Source organism: Plectropomus leopardus, chromosome 4 (assembly GCF_008729295.1).
Source record: "Plectropomus leopardus isolate mb chromosome 4, YSFRI_Pleo_2.0, whole genome shotgun sequence".
NCBI lineage: Eukaryota > Metazoa > Chordata > Actinopteri > Perciformes > Serranidae > Plectropomus > Plectropomus leopardus.
This window is the reverse complement of record NC_056466.1, coordinates 25,696,135-25,716,432: the sequence shown is the minus strand read 5'-3', so window position 1 is coordinate 25,716,432 and position 20,298 is coordinate 25,696,135. Positions and strand designations below refer to the sequence as shown.

Sequence of the window (20,298 nt, the reverse complement as noted above, 5' to 3'; positions counted from 1 at the left end):
GACGTATAACTAGTTGTTAAAGGAGATATTGCAGCTACAGTTATTATTGCTATTGCAGTAATACCTTTTCCATTGCTGTAGACTGTGGCTTTTTTATTTGCATTTTGCATCATTTTTATGCCTCCGCGCCAGCGACAGCCATAGCTGGACGTATTATGTTCTGCTATTCTAATGGACTCAATAACACAGGATTGCCTTTAGAAATTTCCCCAAATTTGGCACAAATGTCCACTTGGACTCGAATGAACTGAAAGATTTTATGTCACTGTGATCTTGAGTCTATCTTATTCTTGTGAACGCGATATCTCAAGAAGGCCTTTGAGGGAATTTCCTCAAGTGTGGCACAAACGTCCTCTTGGATTTAAGGATGAACTGATTAGAGTTTAATGGTCCAAGGTCAAAATCACAATGACACTATGTCCGTTTCATTTTCAACCCTGTATATCAGGAACATCTTGAGGGGCTTTCATTACATCTGGCACAAACATCTACTTGGACTCATGGATAAGCTGTTTTTAATTTTCATGGTCAAAGGTCACTGTGACCTCAAAACCACATTTTTGGCTGAAATTCAAGAATTCAGATGCTATTTATGACGGCTAAATCCCACCTGATACGTTAATGCGTTACACCACGGCACGACCTCTGGAGATGATCGCAAATGTTCTAGACAATGCTCATTATTCCAAAAATAGTACCAAAGTAGTACCAAAGTACCAGTTTATTTGACCCCCCTTCCTAATACCTTATATAAATAAATAAATAGAAAGAGCAATAAATACTGATTATAAAAAGTAAAGAATATCTTCAAAGCAGATTAGAAGGAAGTCCTCTGGTGTTTTTATCAATGGTCTACAATATTCCTGGGCTGTCTTCCAGATAAAACATCTCCGCAGGTAATTCTTATAAAATTGCTATTAATAAAAACCATAGACCACCTTTCTGCCTGCGTTACCACAGGTCCTCAGCGTGTGATCGTGATAGCACTTGGTACATACGTGCTTCCCACACAGACTCATTCACAGGGTAAAGCAAGGAAAGCACTCTGAGCTCATTTATAGAAGCTGTGAGTCGAGGATTATTTTGATTCTTTTACCGTCATCTCCATAGCTGTTTCACTCTTTCAGGTGGAAAATAAGCAAGTAAAATCACATGAGCCCTTGGGCAAGAAAGGTCTCTTTTTTCCCTCCAAAGTTGCTCTAATACGTTGTCCGTGTTTTAGTACCTGCCAAGCACAAAATGGTCTCTGTGTTGGGCTGCCGTGGTGCTCCCGCAGGGCATTAGTGTGGCCCTTCTACAAGTGGAACACAGTGATTAGAAGAGCTATTAGTGTAGCTATTACTTCACAGTGACATTCAAACAGTGAGGTGTGCTGACCTGGGTGCTGAGGAGCAGTGCTGTTTGACTGTCGGCTAATCATGTCCTCACCGACTTTTGTTGCTCCTAAGAGTTTTCATGCAGAAGGTCATTTATTTTGCCAAAGTTACATTTAAAACAAAATATAAAATAGATTACTGGAATATAAAATGGGTTAGGTAGTAGGCTAGTTTCTTGGCGCATCACTGCCTCCCTCTGGTGTGAACATCTATTTTGCATTAACTTGTCTAATTCATGTCATACTCATACCATGATGAATCGCAGTATGGGTCATTTGTGAATGCAGATTTCATTCCAACCCATGAAACATAATTTGCACACAGTCAAATGAGCCAATTAGCTTAGTTTGTGAAATAAAAGTGTATAATGAGCTATTAAACGTGTGGCTTAATTTAATAATGGCTTTCATATGAATAACTTTTTACTTTAAAATGTGCATGAGATTTCATCTTGTTTTTACTGTCTTATTTGTCAGATGCTAACATCCACTTAAAGATTATGTGCAAAACCAGCATAGATTGGTTTTTCAGACTCTAGAAAATCAGTTTAACAAGTCAACTTGCTAAATGAAAATTAGATCTGAGTGGCTAAACCTGTTGATATCAGTTTTTTATTTTAACTGGTCACCAGTATAGTCAGAGTTGTTATTTGGTGGAGTGGCAAACAAAGAACAACTTGACTTGTAAATGTCACATGTTGTAAAGGCAGTTTTGGGTGAACCTACAGTTTTGATTACTGTTAAAAATGAAATGAGGAGAAAGAACAATGAAGTGTTACCAATGGTCATTTGTCCAGTACATAAGGTAATGGCGATTTTTGTTGCCAGGAACTTTTGGCCCATCATTGTCCTTATTTTTCTAGTTAAACAAAGGTTTAAATCGTACATCATCTCTTCTCTGGACTAAGACAAACGTTTGCTTACTTACTTGCATGTTGACTCATAATAAAACACACCTAATTCAAACTGACTTAAACAAAAAATTAAACTCACCAAAACCATCTTAGTTAGTCTCATTATAGGGATATTTTATAAGGAACTAATTACTTATTTGGAAACATAATGCAACATCATTAGTGATTTTGCAACAACTTTTGATAATAAAAATGGCTGCCACTCTGATCATCCTGTTAGGTTGATCACCATGGGGATTTCAGTCCTATTCTCATTTTATTTCTATGGTTTGCCCTCTTCATAGAAACTCAAATGGAAACAGAGCAGGGATTCTTGATATGAAATACTTGGACGCTGAATAGAAACATTCATTTGTGATGGCACCATTGATCAAAGTTGAACAGTATCATACTATCCACTAATGCCTTGCAGATGTCTGAAACCAAACTGGCATAATGCTGGTTTGTGCTGGAGGGGTGTGGTTTTCTCTTCATTTCAACATTTGACAGTGTTTTACTATCATGTGTTCATGCCTGTTTCCAGTTCATCTTATTGAAACTCTTCCTCAACAACGATGAACTGAACTCAGACTTCTCTTGCTAAACTGTTTCAGTGGTTGCAAACTGGGAAAAGCATTTGGCTCCTGTCCAACTTCCACCTCCACTTATGTTTAGAAGCCAAATTGAAATGCTTCCATCACCGTGTTTGTCCTACTGTACCAGTGAAGACAGAGTACTTTTAGGACTCCATATCTTTGACGAGTGATGTTGTCCCACAGAATAACGAGAGAGATTATCTCTCAATGGAGGGAAAATTATTCTACTCTTCACTCCATCCATCCTCGCCTGTCTGGGTTTATTGCTCTCATTCGTTTGAGTTCCTGCTCCCCGTCCTTTGTGCACTGAGGCCGGAGGATGTAGTGATATATGGCCGTGTTCAGTCTGCTAATCGGTTCTCCTCCTCTCGCCGTCCTCTGTTTCATTTATTCCTCCATTCTTCCCCCTATCCTTTCTTCTCTCTCTGCTGATTTACCAGTTCTGTGTCATCTGCTTATTGTGTTTTGGTCTCTTACCTCATTTTCTTCCTTTTTTTCTCCAGTCTCATCCCCCTCAACAACAACTACTGCAGCTTTACTGACAATAAAATGATGCCAGCTCTCCTCTTTCTTCGCCCTCTACTCCACTTTCTTGATGATGGTGCTGTAGAAATATCGACAGCACAGAAATGCTGAGGGAGTCCAGATGGACCACATATTGATTGATACAGCTTAACGCTGCAATATTGTTTATTCATATTGTGTTTCTCCAGTCCAGCAGTACGTCTGGATGTCTAACAGTCAGTCTAGACCTCTTTAAGTACTTAGAAATGTGAACAACACTTTTCTTTTCCCTCTTTTTTTAGTTCATGAATGGAACTACTTGTACTTAAGGGCTTGTTAAGATTGCATTGAATTAACCACTTTTTCCCAGATGGGCTAGGCCTATGCTATTTAATAGAAACACTTCAGGGGTGCAGAAATAAATGAAATTAAATTGAACTGGATTGAAAAATTGATGTGTGAATAATTTATATTACGTCAGACGCAACTGATTTAAAGTATCGTTGCCAGACATGTTGAATGCAAATAAATAATTGTATTAATTTACTTAATTGAAAACTATCCAGATATATGATGGATTGGAGGTCATAAAGTAGGAGTTACGCGACAGTTTTTCTGATCCTGGCAGTTTTTGCTGTCATGTTTTACTGAGCGGTGTATTTGAAATCTGAAACATAACTTTATTCAGTGATCTGGAGACATAAGAATATTGTGCTTCATGCAAAGGCATCTTTGTCTTTACTGGACCGATTGCAGGGAAGAGATTGACAAGGAATGGGAGAGAGGTTAAAGTTTGCATGGAAAGAAGAAATATTCCAACTATTTTCTGCAAAAAGCTTTTTTATGAGGACAAATTGTAACATCAAGGACAACTTGGAAACCCTGTAGCATATAGAATGAACCAAAGCCATTTTTTTTTATTAACGTGTACTTAATGTGTAATTTAATGTGTAACTTTCCCATGTTTTGTGTTCAAGGACCTTTTGGCAACACCAGTTTTTGAAACCGGTCCAGCCTTGAGCTAGAGGGCTGCATTCGGCTGCAATGTAACCACTCTGGGCACATGCAGTGTCAATGTACGTTGAGTCTGGTGTAGCAGTGGGGACTTTGGGGCTGCTTCTGTTTAAACTAAAGGGTTTTTTTTAAGAAAAATGTCTATCTCGTTTGGAATCTTTTCCATAATGTTATCAAACACTCTCAATAATCTGAGCAAGTGGACATAAATAGTAAGTTTAAGAAACTGAAATTCAGATTGTTTTGACTGTGCGGATAAAAATCTCTAACCTGGCGGGATAACACGCTGTCAAAACAGCAACTAGAGAATCTGTGTCCCTTCTGTTTATATGTCCTCCGTTGTATTTGTGCATGAGAATACACTAAGGGAAAAGATACAGAAAATTAATATTTTCCGCAGTGGGCCCAATTAAAAAAATGTGTTTGTGATCAAACACTGAGATCAGTCAAATCAGTGGCTCACACTTTATTATATATTATAGTTTTAAGTTTGGAAATGATAAGTAGTTCAGATGCTGTATGCAGACACTCAAGCAGGACACGGTTGTAGGTTGTGATTTCACACCCGTCAGACCACCAGTGGATTTTGGGGATGAACGACCAACACCAGAACCCTGTAATAGGGGTTGATGATGACAACACACTCTAGTTTATTGGCACTGATTAATGAGCAACAACAAACCAGAGTGGCTCGTCATTAGACAAATCGAATAAGGACGAGGCAAGTACTGGCCTCTTTGTGCCGGCTACATCATGTAGCTAAATGATCGATCATGCTGTGAGGATTTCAGAAAAGAGACAGAGTGAGTAGTGCTTCAGCGCTGCGGTGTTCTCAGAAGTGATTGCCTGTTTTGCTTCAAGGGTGTCGAGGGGGGGAGGGCAGGCTTTTATTTGTTGTTGTGAAAATCTTCACTATTGTGCCGCAGCCTGGTTTGACTTGTTCATGGTCAAGTGCATTTATCATAGTATCCTCAAATGTTTCAAATAATTGCACCGGCCCCTCAGGCCGAGATAACGTATGCACGTCGTCGATATTTTAAGAAGTTGATGACCGAGGCTCGATAACGGAGTAAACAGAAAAGGCCCTTTCTTGTCTAAATGGACGTTAAATCAGACTGATGTCAGACTTAACTACCACAGTAACCCTGTCCAACTGTACCTGTGTCGTTTTATGTACAAGTTTGTCGTCATTCATCAGCCAAAAAACCCTCTTGTCCTCTTTTCAGTCCCCTTCCTCAGCTTGTCCTCTGTCTCAGTGTCTGTAAATTCACCCCATTGACCTCCCTCATTTTGTATGTGGCATGAAGAAGAGTGAGAGTGCCTGCATTATTTACAGTAGCTCTTAAACCAGCAGGCTCACCACAGCCTCGAGCTGTTTATAGAAACGCCGCCTTTTCTTTCGAGACTTCAGTGATATGGTGAACTTTTTATTAATGGAGCTGATGTGCACACGATTGAGGGGAGAAGAGACTGAATCTACAGAAGGTAATGCAAAAAGAACATATTATGCAATTTGTTCTGGCTGTTAGGGTACACGCAGTGAGGGATAAGAGTGCTAATGTAATAACTTCAGCTCATATATGCTGCATTATTAAATGAACACACAAGTGGGCACAGGGCTTTTTTCCATTTTAAACAGTGAATTACATAACACAGCTCTACCAGGATTTGTATTTGAAAACATGCTCATTTTAAGTGCTGATCTTTTTGACATTCTCTATAATTAATTTATTTCGACTGACTGAAGTGTCTCAAGAGCAAGCACATTAATGACAGACGGTATTATACTACAAAGCCGCCCAAATGGGATCATTAAAACGAACCTACTACCAGTATCAGTATCAGTATTAGGTAACAAATGGAAGCTGGTCATTAATTTCAGAACTGCGGTACAGGGTGTAGTGGGAATTTGAATTTGAACGTACATAGGCACATAAGATGTCATACAAACAAGTAGATAATAACAAACATAGCTAGATTTGTGCAGGAGAGCTAAAAAACCCGAAGGGGCTCATAGTGATAACCCCCCCTCTAAAATTTACGATTTCTCTCTCTAATATGACAATATAACAGAAAAACAAGTAGTTATAATAATCATAAATGGAACAAACACTTTATACACACAACACATCAACACAGTTAATACATTGCCAACAGCATAGGTGTTTTTTTCATGTTAGACCTAAATGAGAAAAATGATGGATACGTTTAAATGAAGTGAGCAGTGTGCAGAGCCTTCACACTGTGTACGGGTCAATTCAGGGCTGATCTTACCGACACTTAAAATGTCCTTTAGGTGTGCCGTGACTGCTGAAAATGTCCTTTTGCTTGATGCATTTCATAATCTTTCAACATGACAGCCCTCCACCACACCGCACTTACTGAACTGAACTTTTAGTGGCTGCTTGATTCTGCGTCACTGCTGTTCAAGTTGGTTTAGGACATTTTAAGCACAAGTTATATAATATAAAGAACCATAATTAATAGTTTTATATTAACAATGGATGACATGACTACTTGAATGTGAAAGGGATTGCTTTTAGTAATGAATGAACCCTCAGGGAATTAATGCTTGACTCTCTGGTTCCGCTACGAAGCTTTACAGAGTCTCTTTAAGCTCATAGTTTTGGTTTTTTGTATACTGTTTTCAGGGGAAAAAGTGGTGAAAACCTTCTGTGCACTTTTTGTCCTGGCAACAAATGAACACACTTATCAATTGGCTGTATGAACATTTTGGAAATTTTAGCATCTAAAGAGACATATTTATCTCAGGAGTTGGTGGAGACAAAAAGCTGAAAGAAGAGTAAATATTGGACCTATAATCATCAGGTGAGCAGAAAATAACTCCAAATTGTAGACTGTTAAAATAATGGTGATGGGCTGCAGTTTTTTTGCACCTCAGTATTGGCTGTCATTTTTAAAAATGAAAGCTGTCCGCTGAATTTCAAAATATGCAAATGTTTGCTAACAAGTCGTCAATATCAATTTAATTGATGGAGTAATAATAATATATCAGTGGTGTATTTACAGCTTGTTCCTCGTGTCCCAAGTAGTCAACAAAGGAAGGAATAGTTTGACATTTTGGAAATTCACTTGTTCTGTGTCTCTCCAGGTAGTTGGATAAGAAGATTGATGAGTGGTAGGTATGGAACTGAAACCAAAGATTTAGTCTAGTTTAGCAGAAAGACTTCAGGCAAGAGGAAACCGCTACAGTAGTTACATCCAGAGATCAAAAATAGGCATACCAGCACATGTAAACTCTGAGATAAAAAGCATATTTCCTAAATATTGGCCCCTGCCTTTAATAAATGATGAATTGGAATTTTAGAAGTCTTAACCCAGACAGGATGTTTTCAGTTGAGGTCAGCTAAATCTAGGACGTATACTTTTGATATGTTAGGCTTATTTGCTTGATAAAATGACAAATGACAATTAATCATAATCATTATAGTAGCAGATTTACTGTTGATTTTATGAATCAGTCAATCAATTCAGGTGAAAGCCAAATCAAACTTTAAAATTTCTCTTACTGTACCGTGGCTCTTCATTGCTGTCACTGTGTAAACAGTGTACAACAGTAGACACACAAAAATGCCCAATAACACGTTTCTGGCTGCGGCAGAGGTCAGCCAAACGCTGTATGTCTTAATGTTCGTGTCTGATCTTAACCTGCTGCCGTGTCTGGCTTTCCAGTCGGGGAATGTTGTGCTCAGACTCCAGGTCTTTCATTCTTTGTATGTATCTTTTCTTAATATCTGTGTCCTTTTCGGACACCACTATCTTACACGTATACCGTTGTTTAGAGTAGATAGAGAGGAAGTGGAAGTGAGTCATTGCGTCGTTGCCCTTTTAAAGTTTCATAGTCAAACTATTCTGCAGCACCACAGAGGACACAGAACCAAGGTGCTGCAGCTACGTTTTTGACCTTTAACGCATAGATTGTGTGCATAATGTGGAAGGAGTTTGGTGTCCAAAGGCATTGCATTCATCACTGGTTCCTTTGTGTTAGAGAGAGTTAATGTACATAATAGTGTGTTTGTGTGCACACCTGTGTGTCTTTGTACTGCAGATTTAATGTGTTTATCTTGCTGCTGTACTTAAATTAAATTACTGCAAACTTTGAAATCTTTTTTTCGTTAAATGGAAGGATTAAACCCACAGGAAAGGGTTGTGTGAAATGCAATAAAGGGTGATTTTTCTGCACCACACCTGAATTAATCAGAATTAATCAAATCTATTCTAATTCATCACCCTTGTCCTACAGCAGGTTAAAGCCTCTTTCCTCTGGTGGGCGTGTCTGTTTTTCAGATGATTACACTCTTGTCTCTGGGGCAGAATTGTCCATTGAAAGCTCTGCTGAGCATAAAAATGACCGCCTCGGTGAAACACTGAGACTTATTTGATACAGAGGGTAGAGTTAAGTCTAACCCTAGCTATTAGCTTAGTTAGCACAGTAAATTTACAGCAATGGTTAGCTGTGATAATGTTATTGCTAATTCCCTCTAGTGAAAATAAAAGGCTTTAAAAAAAATAACTTAAGTGGTCTTTAAATATAACCAAATGCTGTGCAAAACTTTTTTTAGGCAGCCAGATTGTTTTCGGTAACTTTGATCAACTAAAAAGACAAACGAATAGCGACAGCTATGGCTACTATATCCTGAGAATCTTGAGTAACGTCATGGCTGTGTTACCTCACCAGTATTTTTGTGTGGAAGTGACTTGTTAATGGATTACATCCACCTGTCACTCAAAACGGCCACACCCTTAATTATGTGTAACTTAATGACTTAATAACATCTAAAACTGCATGTTAAATAAAAATCCACCCACGTATAGTTTTCATGAATGGTAAAATTAGCTATAGAGTTCGAAACCAGGCTTGAAGCATGTAAACACATTGGGCATTTTAACATTGGGGTCTATGGGGATTGACGTGCTTTCGTAGCCAGCCTCTAGTGGCCATTTAAGGAACTGTGTTAATGATTTAATTAAATTTTTTTTTTAAATTGTATTTCTAATAAATTTCATGAAGCATCACACATTATCATGCAAGTGTTAAAATCTGGAAGCCACAGATGCCCTCACTATGCAAATCTCCAATGAGGCAGTTTTCCACCCTTCCACTAGGCCCGCTGTAATGACTTGCACGGCTTTACATAATTGTTTCATTTATTTAAGCACACATCTGTAAAATGTGCATATCCATCAGAGGTTTTCACCAGCAGCTTACACCATTTTTAGCCCCTTCCCCTCCTGGGAATTATTTTGGGTGAGCACCTTACATTTTCTCCCCTGACAGCATTTCACAGTTCAGCCAACAGCCGTGACAGGTGAAGGTCGGGGAGAGAGGGAATGTGGAATCCAGGGGAATAAGGTTGATGTAGCGCTCCTTCATTACCAGTGCCTTATACTTTCACTTGTGAGATTTCTTTTTAAACTGAAGCACATGTGTGTAGCAGAGGGAAGAGAGGACATATGGTTCGTGAGCAGCAGTGCAGCTTTACTTGTTCACAGCCTGTAACAAATAAAAGGATTATGATCATCACTGGCCATCATCAAACCCTCTTTTTCTTGCCATTTATGCCTGATTTTTTCTTATATTTCCTTCTGTCTTACTTACAATCTGTCAAATATTCAGTTGTATCTCTTTTCTCTGCCTTTGATTGAATTTCAGCTCCGCCTTCTCATTAAAAATCCTCAAGTTTCCCTCCTTTGATGCTCCTCAGTCTCTCTCTCAGCTCCTTTTCTCCCTCTTTGAAATCCTTCATTTATTTCCATATCGCTCCCACTTCTTTCCCGGGTCTTTTGTCACCAACAGAAGCTTTGGATCGAGAACGTGAAGATTGCAGATCAAAAGCAGACAGACATGCTGCCTTCAAATCAGTCAATCCACAGTTTATTGCTTGAATAAAGTGAACATGCTTCAGGGCATCCAATACTAAAAGCTGTTATTGCATGGCCGGAGTATTTAATTAGCTGAATGTAGTCCAATGTGTACAAATGCCACAGAGTCACAGCCATTAAGAAAGAAAGTAGCTTAGCCAGAAACCAGCTCTAAGCCTGGCCTTTCATTGAAGAAGCGTTGCTGCTACAGAGGCTGACGTGACTTTGCTTTGTTATACTGAGCTCTTTCTCCACTATGTCTTGAAAATAAGGTAATGAATAAACAATGAGTGTTGACTCAGGGCCAAGTGGACAGATGATTCATGGCCAAACACATCCAAACATCTGCTTTTCACCTTGTCGAGGAGTACAGTTTCTCACTTTCTGTCAGCGTCAGGGAAGAAATAAAGAACAGTGGAAGTAGTTTATTATTTCAAGGTAATACTGAACCCTGAAGTTCAATTTATTGTTTAAATACTGCAACATTTCTACTTTCCAATAGTTTTGATTTAATTTCCAAGATGATTTCATACACAATAGTGGCACCGCAATATTTTCTGATTATGAGTCCTTTATCATTATCAGTGTTTGTATTGTTGTTCCTGTCCCGGCTTCCTGTTCCTGTCATCATTTTGCTTGATGACAAATTAGCGAATGTTGGTATAATGAAAAATGAAAAGATCCAGGTGGGATATGTTTTATGATTGATAGACAATGGCTGTGTTTCACTGCATCAGCCGTGTGTGTGACTCATGTATTGTATCTATTTTAGAACACAGTGGTGCAGGAATTAATCCTAAAACCTGCAAATGAGTTACTATTTTTTCACTCGCCGTTCCCTTGTCTCAAAGTCAATGGGTTTTTTGAATGGGTTTTTGGTTGGCTGAAATAAGGTCTGTTGTTAACACAAGCTTACATGATTTTTACATTTTTTTTTTTTTTACCAAGACATAAAATATGTCACGTAAATACCCCACTCCTAAACACTGAAGCTTTTATGTGTCTTAAAAAGGACCGTTGCTTACAGCTGAATAAATTACATGATGGGACGTTATCACACAGAACACAGCTTTACAGCCTTGTCATGGTGGCGACGTTTAAGTCACATGACCTTGGTGTAGTTTGTTTATAGTCTAATGTTGGCATTTTACTTTTGGCAATTGCATTTATGTGTCAGAAATTTTAAAAGTAGTGTTCATTTGTAGAGATTATCTTGATGACCAAAATGTGATAGAATGAAATGTTTCTTTGCTACAAAGCTTAGTTTTCGGCAATAATCCAAAATGCAATGGAGAAAAAAATGGGATACAAACAAAGTGGCTTGGACTGAGCCAAACAGTACTGTTCCAGCCAATCATCAGCTTTTATATCAAGAACATGTGTTATGATCAAGAGCTCCAGAACAGCTACTAAGTGGATGTTATGGTGATTTGACCTATAAGCATTTTGGCTGTCAAAATATTTGTAAATCTTTCACTGCAGTCCCAACGTACTAATGTTTCCAAGCTAGATTCCCAAAGCAGTTGTTGTCAGACAATAGTATGTAAACTTATCCTGTTTGTGTGTTTTTGTCTTCCAGTACCGGATTGGGCAGCTGTACATGATCAGTAAACACAGCCATGAGCAGAGTGATAGAGGAGAGGGAGTGGAGGTAGTCCAGAATGAACCGTTTGAAGACCCGGCACACGGCCAAGGACAGTTCACAGAGAAACGAGTCTACCTCAACAGGTCAGTGGAGCTCATCTTTTTCAGTTTATGGTCAAACTTTATTAATTTATGTGTATGGAGTACTCTTAAACTCTGGTTGTTCACACATTGTTGCTTGAAGTGGAAACAGATACCCTTCACACACAATGTTTCCAAGTGGTTATTATTATTTAACGCTTTCTGCTCTCAGCCATTTCGGCTACTAGGGAAAGTAACTGCAATAACTTACACTGATACTCTTAAGTAACTAGCTATGGATATCTACTAGAGAAAACTAAATCTTGTCCAATCCTCATCCTGTTTTGGTTGCACAATAGTTGACACACTTTCCTTGTGATATAAATTCAGCCAATTGAGGTTGTACTTGGTGGCAGACAGACCTGTACAGTAAAAGTGAAGCTTATAGGGGACCAGTCTAAATGCTGATGGTGTCATTATTCTAAAGCTATTACATCGTGCAGTCAACATTTAGTAAGCCTGGGAAGGTTTTCAAACACACATATACACATGTGTTGGTCACTGCAAGTTGTTACTGGCAGGGTGTCCCAAGATACTTATCCATCACTGATATATATCACCCCACAGTGATGCATTTCACTGCATCTCATGTGGACTGATAGGTGTGTTTGGGCATGAAGATGCACATTGATCCTTACACATACACACACACAAACACACACACACACACACACACGCATACATTAGACCCACGTGAATCAATGAGAGATGACAGAGAAAAGGATGGAAAATGTATGAGTAAAAGAAAATGACAGAGAAAGAAAGAGAAGAATAAGGGCCAGAGAGGGAGAATAGAGAGGTGGGGACAGAGATGCTGTAGGCCATTTATTTAAGCACAAATACCCGAGTCAGCGTTCGCTATGCCGGGGAGGTAATTATGCTGAGTCAGCACAGCTCTGCTCTTCAGAGGAAAGGAGAGGGAGAAGGCAGCGATAATTTGGGCCTCCATTCAAGTATTTGCATGCCATGCGCGGTGTATTTAATGAAAGAACTAAGAATAAAAATAAAACATTATAGACACAATTTCACCAGTTTTACAGTGGCCAAAGGTTTTGTTTGGTTCGTAAGGGAATCCTGGTTTGGACAGCAAACGAAGGGAAGTTGTTGCATTATTAACCCCCGGGACATTATCAAGCCATTGCACCTTTTATTTTTAAACTCCATTGTGTTTTACAGTGCTTCAGGCCAGTTTATTTGTCAATACAATTGATTTTTTAATGTTTCATAATAAGACTTTGACCCATGGAAGGAATTTTAATCGAGATTTTATCAAGAAAGAATCAAGCTTAGATGGAGAAAGACAAAACACTGACCTTTTCGGTGGAGCTGACATTTTGTAAGGTAAAATGTTCATTTCCGGGGGTGAGCAGGAGATGAGAATCCCATGGAAAGCTGTGGCTCCCTCTTTCACACATGCATTCACAGTGACGCTTCAGTCCTGTCATGAAAGGAGAAGAGGTGATTTGTTAAAGAGAAGATTTTTTCGTATTCTGTCATGGAAGCAAACTAATCATGTTAATGCTGATGACCACATCACAGACAATCTCATAATCTGTGTATATCCATGTGTGCTATGAATGAAAAGTGCTCACTAATGAAATGAATGAAAAAGGAAGAAACGCTCAAAAGGACAGAGGAAATCTGCAGTGTAAGATCCAAAAATAACCAAACCACAAGATGAATTTCAGTGAATTAAACTAATTCCTGTGACATTACTTATTAAGTTATGTAAAATCAATTCAATGTTTTATTAAATGAATATGATTTTCCCACAACCGACCACTGTTTTATCTCATTTCCTGTTTATTTGTATAGGGACAAGTATAAAGCATAAAACTGATGCCATATACTACAACATTTATAGCCTAAGCTAATTTGCAATGCCTGTCCCTAGATGGGCCTTTAAAAACCCCATTCAACTGGCCATCCATCCGGCTCTGCAGAAACTAAACATTTAGCTCTGGTGCACCAGCAGGGAAGTCAATCTGGACTTGTTCTGTCACGCTTCAGCCACCCCATTAGCCCCTGCAATCTGCCTCGCACCCTGCTTCACTATTTGGCCTCATCCCAATCCGGCCTGAACATCAATTCCATGCTTGTTCTGTCAATAAAATCATTAAGACCAAAAAGGGGATGGTTGATGCTATGATTGAATAAAGTATTGCCGTTCCTTGAATGTGTTCAACTAAACTGGGGCGTTTTTTATTTTTAAAATTTTTTTTCTAAATACAAACGCCTGCTTTGGCACGTAAAAACTCCGAGCAGCCATCCACCATGCTTGCACGCTTGGCAAACATGGGCCCCCGTCGCAGCAGCTATTGGCATAGATCTTTAAAAGAACAAGCAGGGAATGGGAGAAATCAACAGATGGAGGTGTAGGAGGAGTGTCAGTCTCTTTTGTTGAGGGAGAGAGGGAGTGAGGGAGTGAGCAAGCCTGCCAACATTCACACAATGTCATCGTCGATGGCTGTTTTTATTCACGGCCATCACGATGCGGTGGGCGCCATTTTTGTCCTCCTTGAGAAACAGTTTTTCATGTCAATCAAAGGGAGCAGGGATGAAGGCAGGCTACATGAAAGCCTGTGCACTTCTGCATTTGACACGTGTCATGAAGAAGTTCTCAATGCAACCTTCAATTACAGTCTCACCAGAGTTCAGAGTTCAAGAGCAGAGAATGTCAAGCAACACGCGCAAAGTCACCTGAGTGCACATGTTGCCAGTCTACTGTAACTCTATGAACACATGGTTGATGATACTGAGAGGTTTAGGGTGCCAAAAGGGGCTGAGATAGAGCTGAGAGAACTCTGAAAGAATAGTTAAGCACTTGGGGAAATTTGCTGATGTGCTTTCCTGCCAAAAGTATAAGAAAACTGGGAATGAGTCACACAAACTAAGGACTTTCACCCAGGAGACCTCTGTTCATGTCCTGTATGTAACCAAAAGTCAGCATTGACTTAATTTAACATAGTGACATTGTGTACATAATGTGCCTCCCTCACTCAAACAACCTAACAAATGTACTTATTTAAACACAAACCACTATCTTTTATTTTAAACCAAACCGTGTAGTTTTGAGGTGTAAGACAGTCTGCATAGGATGGGCGGGAGGGGACCTGGATGGGTCAAGCAAATTCTGGATTTTCTCCAAGGAGCCTGCAGATCGTCTTCATGTAAAATCAAAGGCCAGTGGAGGTTTTTGATAACAACATAGTGTGTTAATATATGTAGCATACTAGACCAGTGACAAATGCCTAAGATATATGTGACAAATGTCGCGTGCCATTAAGTAACTTTGTAACAAGGGGACTTATTTTGAGCCGAACATGATGTTTTGTTTTTTTTTTCTAACCTTCGACGTGCTTTTGTTGCCTAAACCTACAGGAGTAAACCCCAAAACAATTTTTATTTATTTATTTTTTTTACCAGCATTCTAAATTTATTATGAAATGACACTGCATGCATTTAGCAAGCATAATATGAACTGTGAAAATGGAAGTTTTTTTTGAAAAGACACAATGCATGTAACAAGCGAAAGGCAGGGCGACAGTGCAAGCGTCGGTACTTTTGAAGAGTTTAGAGTGAGAATATGTTGGTTTAAAACTGCAGCAGTTAATGCATACGCCTGTAGCTGGCTCTCTTCAGTGGTCATATGTTATTTTGGGATGGTCAGAAATGTTCTCAGGGTCATTGGAAAACACCTATTCGGTCTTTTAGGTAGGAGGATGTGTTACTAAAGTTCACTGATGAACACACTACATCTTGTTTGGCAAGGCGCAGCCTGGAGTCTCATCCAGCATAGATTCCAGTAAGTTACTGCATCCAGCCAAGAAATGCTCCAGCACATAATACCACCCCACCAACCACCCTTGTGTTGGGTTTTTGACCTTTTAGTTGAAGTAGATTCAAAAAGCTTTTAAAAGTCTTCATGTGCCATGAAGATAACCTGGTATGCAGAGAAATATGTGTGGCCTCCTGCTGCATCTCCTCTGATTTAATGTGTTTTGAAGTGTTCTTTTCACACCATCATCAGTTTCAGTATCCTTATACTGTGAGCAGATTTCCCTTTCACATGTCGAACAAGTTTTTTATGATTGCTGCGATAACGGAAGCAATTTCATCCCCGTCCCTGCTCCGCTGCAACATGCTCACGGTCTCCTCATCTGTCTCTGTCCGTCTCAATGTCTCTCCACAGTAAATTACCCAGCTGGGCTCGAGCAGTGGTTCCTAAAATCTTCTATGTGACAGAGAAAGCATGGAACTACTATCCTTACACCATAACAGGTGAGTGTACAGAGTCAGTGTCTTTGTTGGATTGTCTTTTTTAGATGGCCAATTCTACACAAGACAAAACTCGCAAAACATCAATTCCAGTTATCTGCTGTAACAATAAGGGAATAAGGGAACAATAAGGCTCATCTTCATTATAACACTCTACCACTCTAATTTGTGTCGTGTGTAGAAATAGAGCCTTAAATATCTCAGGCTTGAATAGTTTAATACTGCAGTCATATGAACCATTATGTAAAGGTCAGCTTTCTTAACTGGTTTTCAGTGGGCTTGTAGTTCTTTTTTTTCAGTGAAAGCAATTTACTCAGCACTCATCACTTGGTACAAGCACTGTACTGGATGTTTTTGTAGAGTTGGAATAGTGTGCACAAAGAAATTATGACCTTTCAAAATGCATTTCTAGCACATGGTCAAAGATCACTAATCTGCATTGCATTTGTTATCACATATTTTGAAAAGAAAGGAAAGAGCTTTTCTACTTTAAGTCCCTGTGCAACCTCAAACATGTACTTTATGATTAAGGATACTCACTTTTCACCTTCTCCATACGTCATGTCTGAAGGACATGTGAGGGTTGTATCACATGCTTCCTGAGCTGGATAAAGCTGGAGCATTCTAAGCAAAATGTAAATGAAATGTGACCTCTGAAGACAAAAGAAAGAGGATTTTGCAACATGGATCAATAAAGTTTAACCTTAATCTGTAAGAGGTGATAGTATTGACAAGGAGCATCTGCTCTAGACAGAAAAAAAACAACCCACTCTGTAAGATTCATGTTTCAGATAAATGCTGATGCACGGATTCATCGTTTGCACCATTGCAGCTTTCTGTTTGTCACTTTCAGTTCACCAGGAGTACATGGTGTGAGAAAGCACGGACATGTTGACATAACGTGTTAAAACTGACATGTATTTACATGTATTTACAAGTTTGCAGTTTTGCAGTGAAGAGAATGCTTTTTATCCACACTGACTTAAAATGAGTGCAGCACTGGAACACGCTTTGCTTCGTGAATCAGCGACTTTACAAGCAGCCATTAGTCAGGAGAAAGATCAGAGCTGTGGTGTGAAAAACATATTTCTGTGATGCTTTAATGATGCTGATCTGAGGGAGAAGCGTTACAAGCTGAGGAGTACGGATAAAAGGGGATTTCTTTTGGATGAGAGCAAATATGAGAAAGTAGCTAAGGAGGGAATGATATGAGGTATCAGATATGTTGACAACCATGATGCAGTTCCTGTATGTCTCACACATTTTTTGGTACATTCTGGTCTTCTAATTTTCTTTCATGCTGTGGGAAATTTCACACGGCTATGTAACTAACTGTGTGTCTCCTGTATTCTGTCTCTGCGCTGACCTGATGTCTGTGTCACCCTGCGCCACGGTCTGTAGAATACACAGTAAGTATCCCCTGTGTGACATTCCATGTTTTATGATTGCACTATGGTACACCAGTGGCAATATTATGTGCAAAACACCAAAGGAAACCAAATTGCTGCTCATCAGATGTGTCCATAAAATTAAGTCTTGCACCTTAACTTCTGACTCAGTGTACATAAACAAAAAGTGGTCCAAAATCTCTCTTTTCTTCACCATTTCCTCCTTACAGTAACAGAACCTTAATATTTTACTCTAAGTGGAGATTTCATACTTCACACTTATGTATCATCATGATAGCTCTTTGGACTGGAGGCTATGGACAAAACTTTTTCTCTATCATTGTAGATTTTTTTTTAAAGGGCACTATATTTACATTTACTTAAAATCAGACAAAATAAGTCTGAATAAAGGAAGTAAATCTTGTGTAAAAGTGTCAAATTAATTTATGAGTGCTGAATTGAAATAATTTATTTTTGGCTACTTGATGACAAAATTGGCAGTTATTGACTTTAAATGTTGTTATGGCAAATGCACCAGCAAACAGTTGCCTTTTTACACATCCAGAAGACACAGTGCTACATTAGCATTTTGTGGTCACCTGCCAAATGTATGTCACATGTTTATACTCTTTTTAGCTCTATTTTGATCTCAGACAACTTCTGAGAGAAATATCTGCTTCTTTAGCTGCTAAATTCTTCACTGTCTTAAGTTAGGTGCTAACTTGCCATTAGGTTTGGGTTTATCTGGGGTTTTTTGTTGAAAACAGCTGGTTGTTGCAACTCAAAATAAGGTGGGAGTAAGCAAAACAGTAAAGTTGTGGTCAGTAAAATCAAAACAACCAAGATGCTAGATTTTAAAATATGATTGCTGATTTAAAAATAATGAGAAGTGGAATTTTAAAGGAGCGTAGGGTCGAATGGCATCTAGAGGTGAGGTTGCAGATTGCGACCCAATATATAACTCTACCCTCATAGGAGAACCAGCGGTGGCCTTCACTTTAACTTTAAAACATTAGTGGCTCTGTATAGAGCCAGGGTTTGCTTTGTCCATTCAGGGCTACTGTATATTTATGGCAGTGCAACATGGTGGACTCTGTGAATGAGGACCCACTCCCTATGAAGATATAAACAGCTAATTCAAAGCAAACAAAAAGCAGGTGTTTATACAACATGAATTTATACCCTTGCTGCCTATAGATCCCCGTGAAATCATACACACTACTCCTTTAATAACCAAATTGTCATCCCAATTAGCTTATTGATTGGATTAAGCTATATTTCGTATATTTTTTTTATATATATATATATATATATGTATTATAAATTATATATTTAATTTAACGTTGGGGATTTAGGATTTTAATAAATGTGTCTTTAGTTGGGAGCTTTATGGGAGTGATACAAAAATACAAACATTCATATTAAAGCATTTGTGCTATACCCATTTAAGAGGCCATAATGACTGTTTACAGAAGTGAATGAATTCCCAATAGCCCCAGTATCTTGCTGTTTCAAAAGTTTTGTTTGGTTTGTTAGTTAAAATCTGCATCTTCCATGTCTGCAGTGATCAAAACAACTCAGTCACACACCAGTGGGTGCATCTTTGCTAACAAGCAGAACCGCATATGTGACCCATGATTAACCCTTGAAAACATGTGAAGCGTTGGCAGAATAGGAGGACACATTTTTAAGACACACATGCACACGATTACGCTGTAGCTATAGGGCTCCTGTTGTACGGCGCGAGAAATGTCAACAGCGTGATTCATGCCACATCAGAGCGGGGGGGGAAGAGGGGAAAGAAAACAATGTTTCAGCGACAGAATGCTTGATATGATGTGGGTGCGTCATGTATGAGTCAGTTTAGATACACCCATGCCAATGTTAATTTTTAGGCTAAAGACAAAAGTCTTAAGAATTTTCTTGGCTTTTGTGATTTTGACAAGTACATAAAAATTGACATTGTGTAGAATCACACAGCCTGGATTTTGGTTTTACACTATACAATGAGAAAGAGCGAGACAGAGAGAAGCTTTGGCAGTCAGTGTTAACATATTAGAAGTACTCTGAAAATCTACTTTTTTAAAGCTGCCACTGAAAGAAGTTAAAGCCAGACGTACTTCTGTACTTAGTGGCCTCTTTTAAACAGCTGTTTGCCATAAACTAGAATTAGGAAATAAATCCAAACTTAGCGGTTTCACATCTTTCTTTCTTTATCCCCAGTGCTCATTCCTGCCCAAGTTCTCCATCCACATAGAGACAAAATATGAGGACAACAAAGGATGCAATGACAATGTGAGTATACTGGACGTGTATGTGTGATGGAATTTTAAACAGTGATTTGGAGTGGGACTGGTACACACTGACTAGGAGTGTAGTATGAGTGCTCTGTTAGTTCGACTGCATCACAGGCGTAATTCATGTGGACATAGGTCCCTATCACTCTTCTGCATACCCACAATTGTCCCCACCACTGAGTTGATATTGATTGCATATGCATTTGAATCAAACAGAATTTCCATCAGCTTGATGAAGGGTCAACCAACTCTTCTGTCCACTACATAAGAAATAGTTGTTATTGGTGTTTGTTTGTTTTGTTCCCGCCTCCTTTACATCCAGCAATATGATTGCTGAATTGCATT

The 20,298-nt window shown here is 38.9% G+C and overlaps 1 protein-coding gene across 2 annotated transcripts in view; it reads left to right on the top strand.

Moving 5' to 3' along the window:
* The window catches only part of LOC121941918 (cytoplasmic phosphatidylinositol transfer protein 1-like), an 87,218-nt gene that overhangs the window by 52,831 nt on the left and 14,089 nt on the right, over positions 1 to 20,298 (top strand). For both annotated transcript variants that reach the window (XM_042484903.1, XM_042484904.1), the window contains exons 2-5: positions 11,845 to 11,993; positions 16,183 to 16,271; positions 17,670 to 17,677; positions 19,880 to 19,951. In XM_042484903.1, the coding sequence (XP_042340837.1) occupies positions 11,845 to 11,993; positions 16,183 to 16,271; positions 17,670 to 17,677; positions 19,880 to 19,951 (318 nt within the window). The remainder of the gene's footprint in view (positions 1 to 11,844; positions 11,994 to 16,182; positions 16,272 to 17,669; positions 17,678 to 19,879; positions 19,952 to 20,298) is intronic.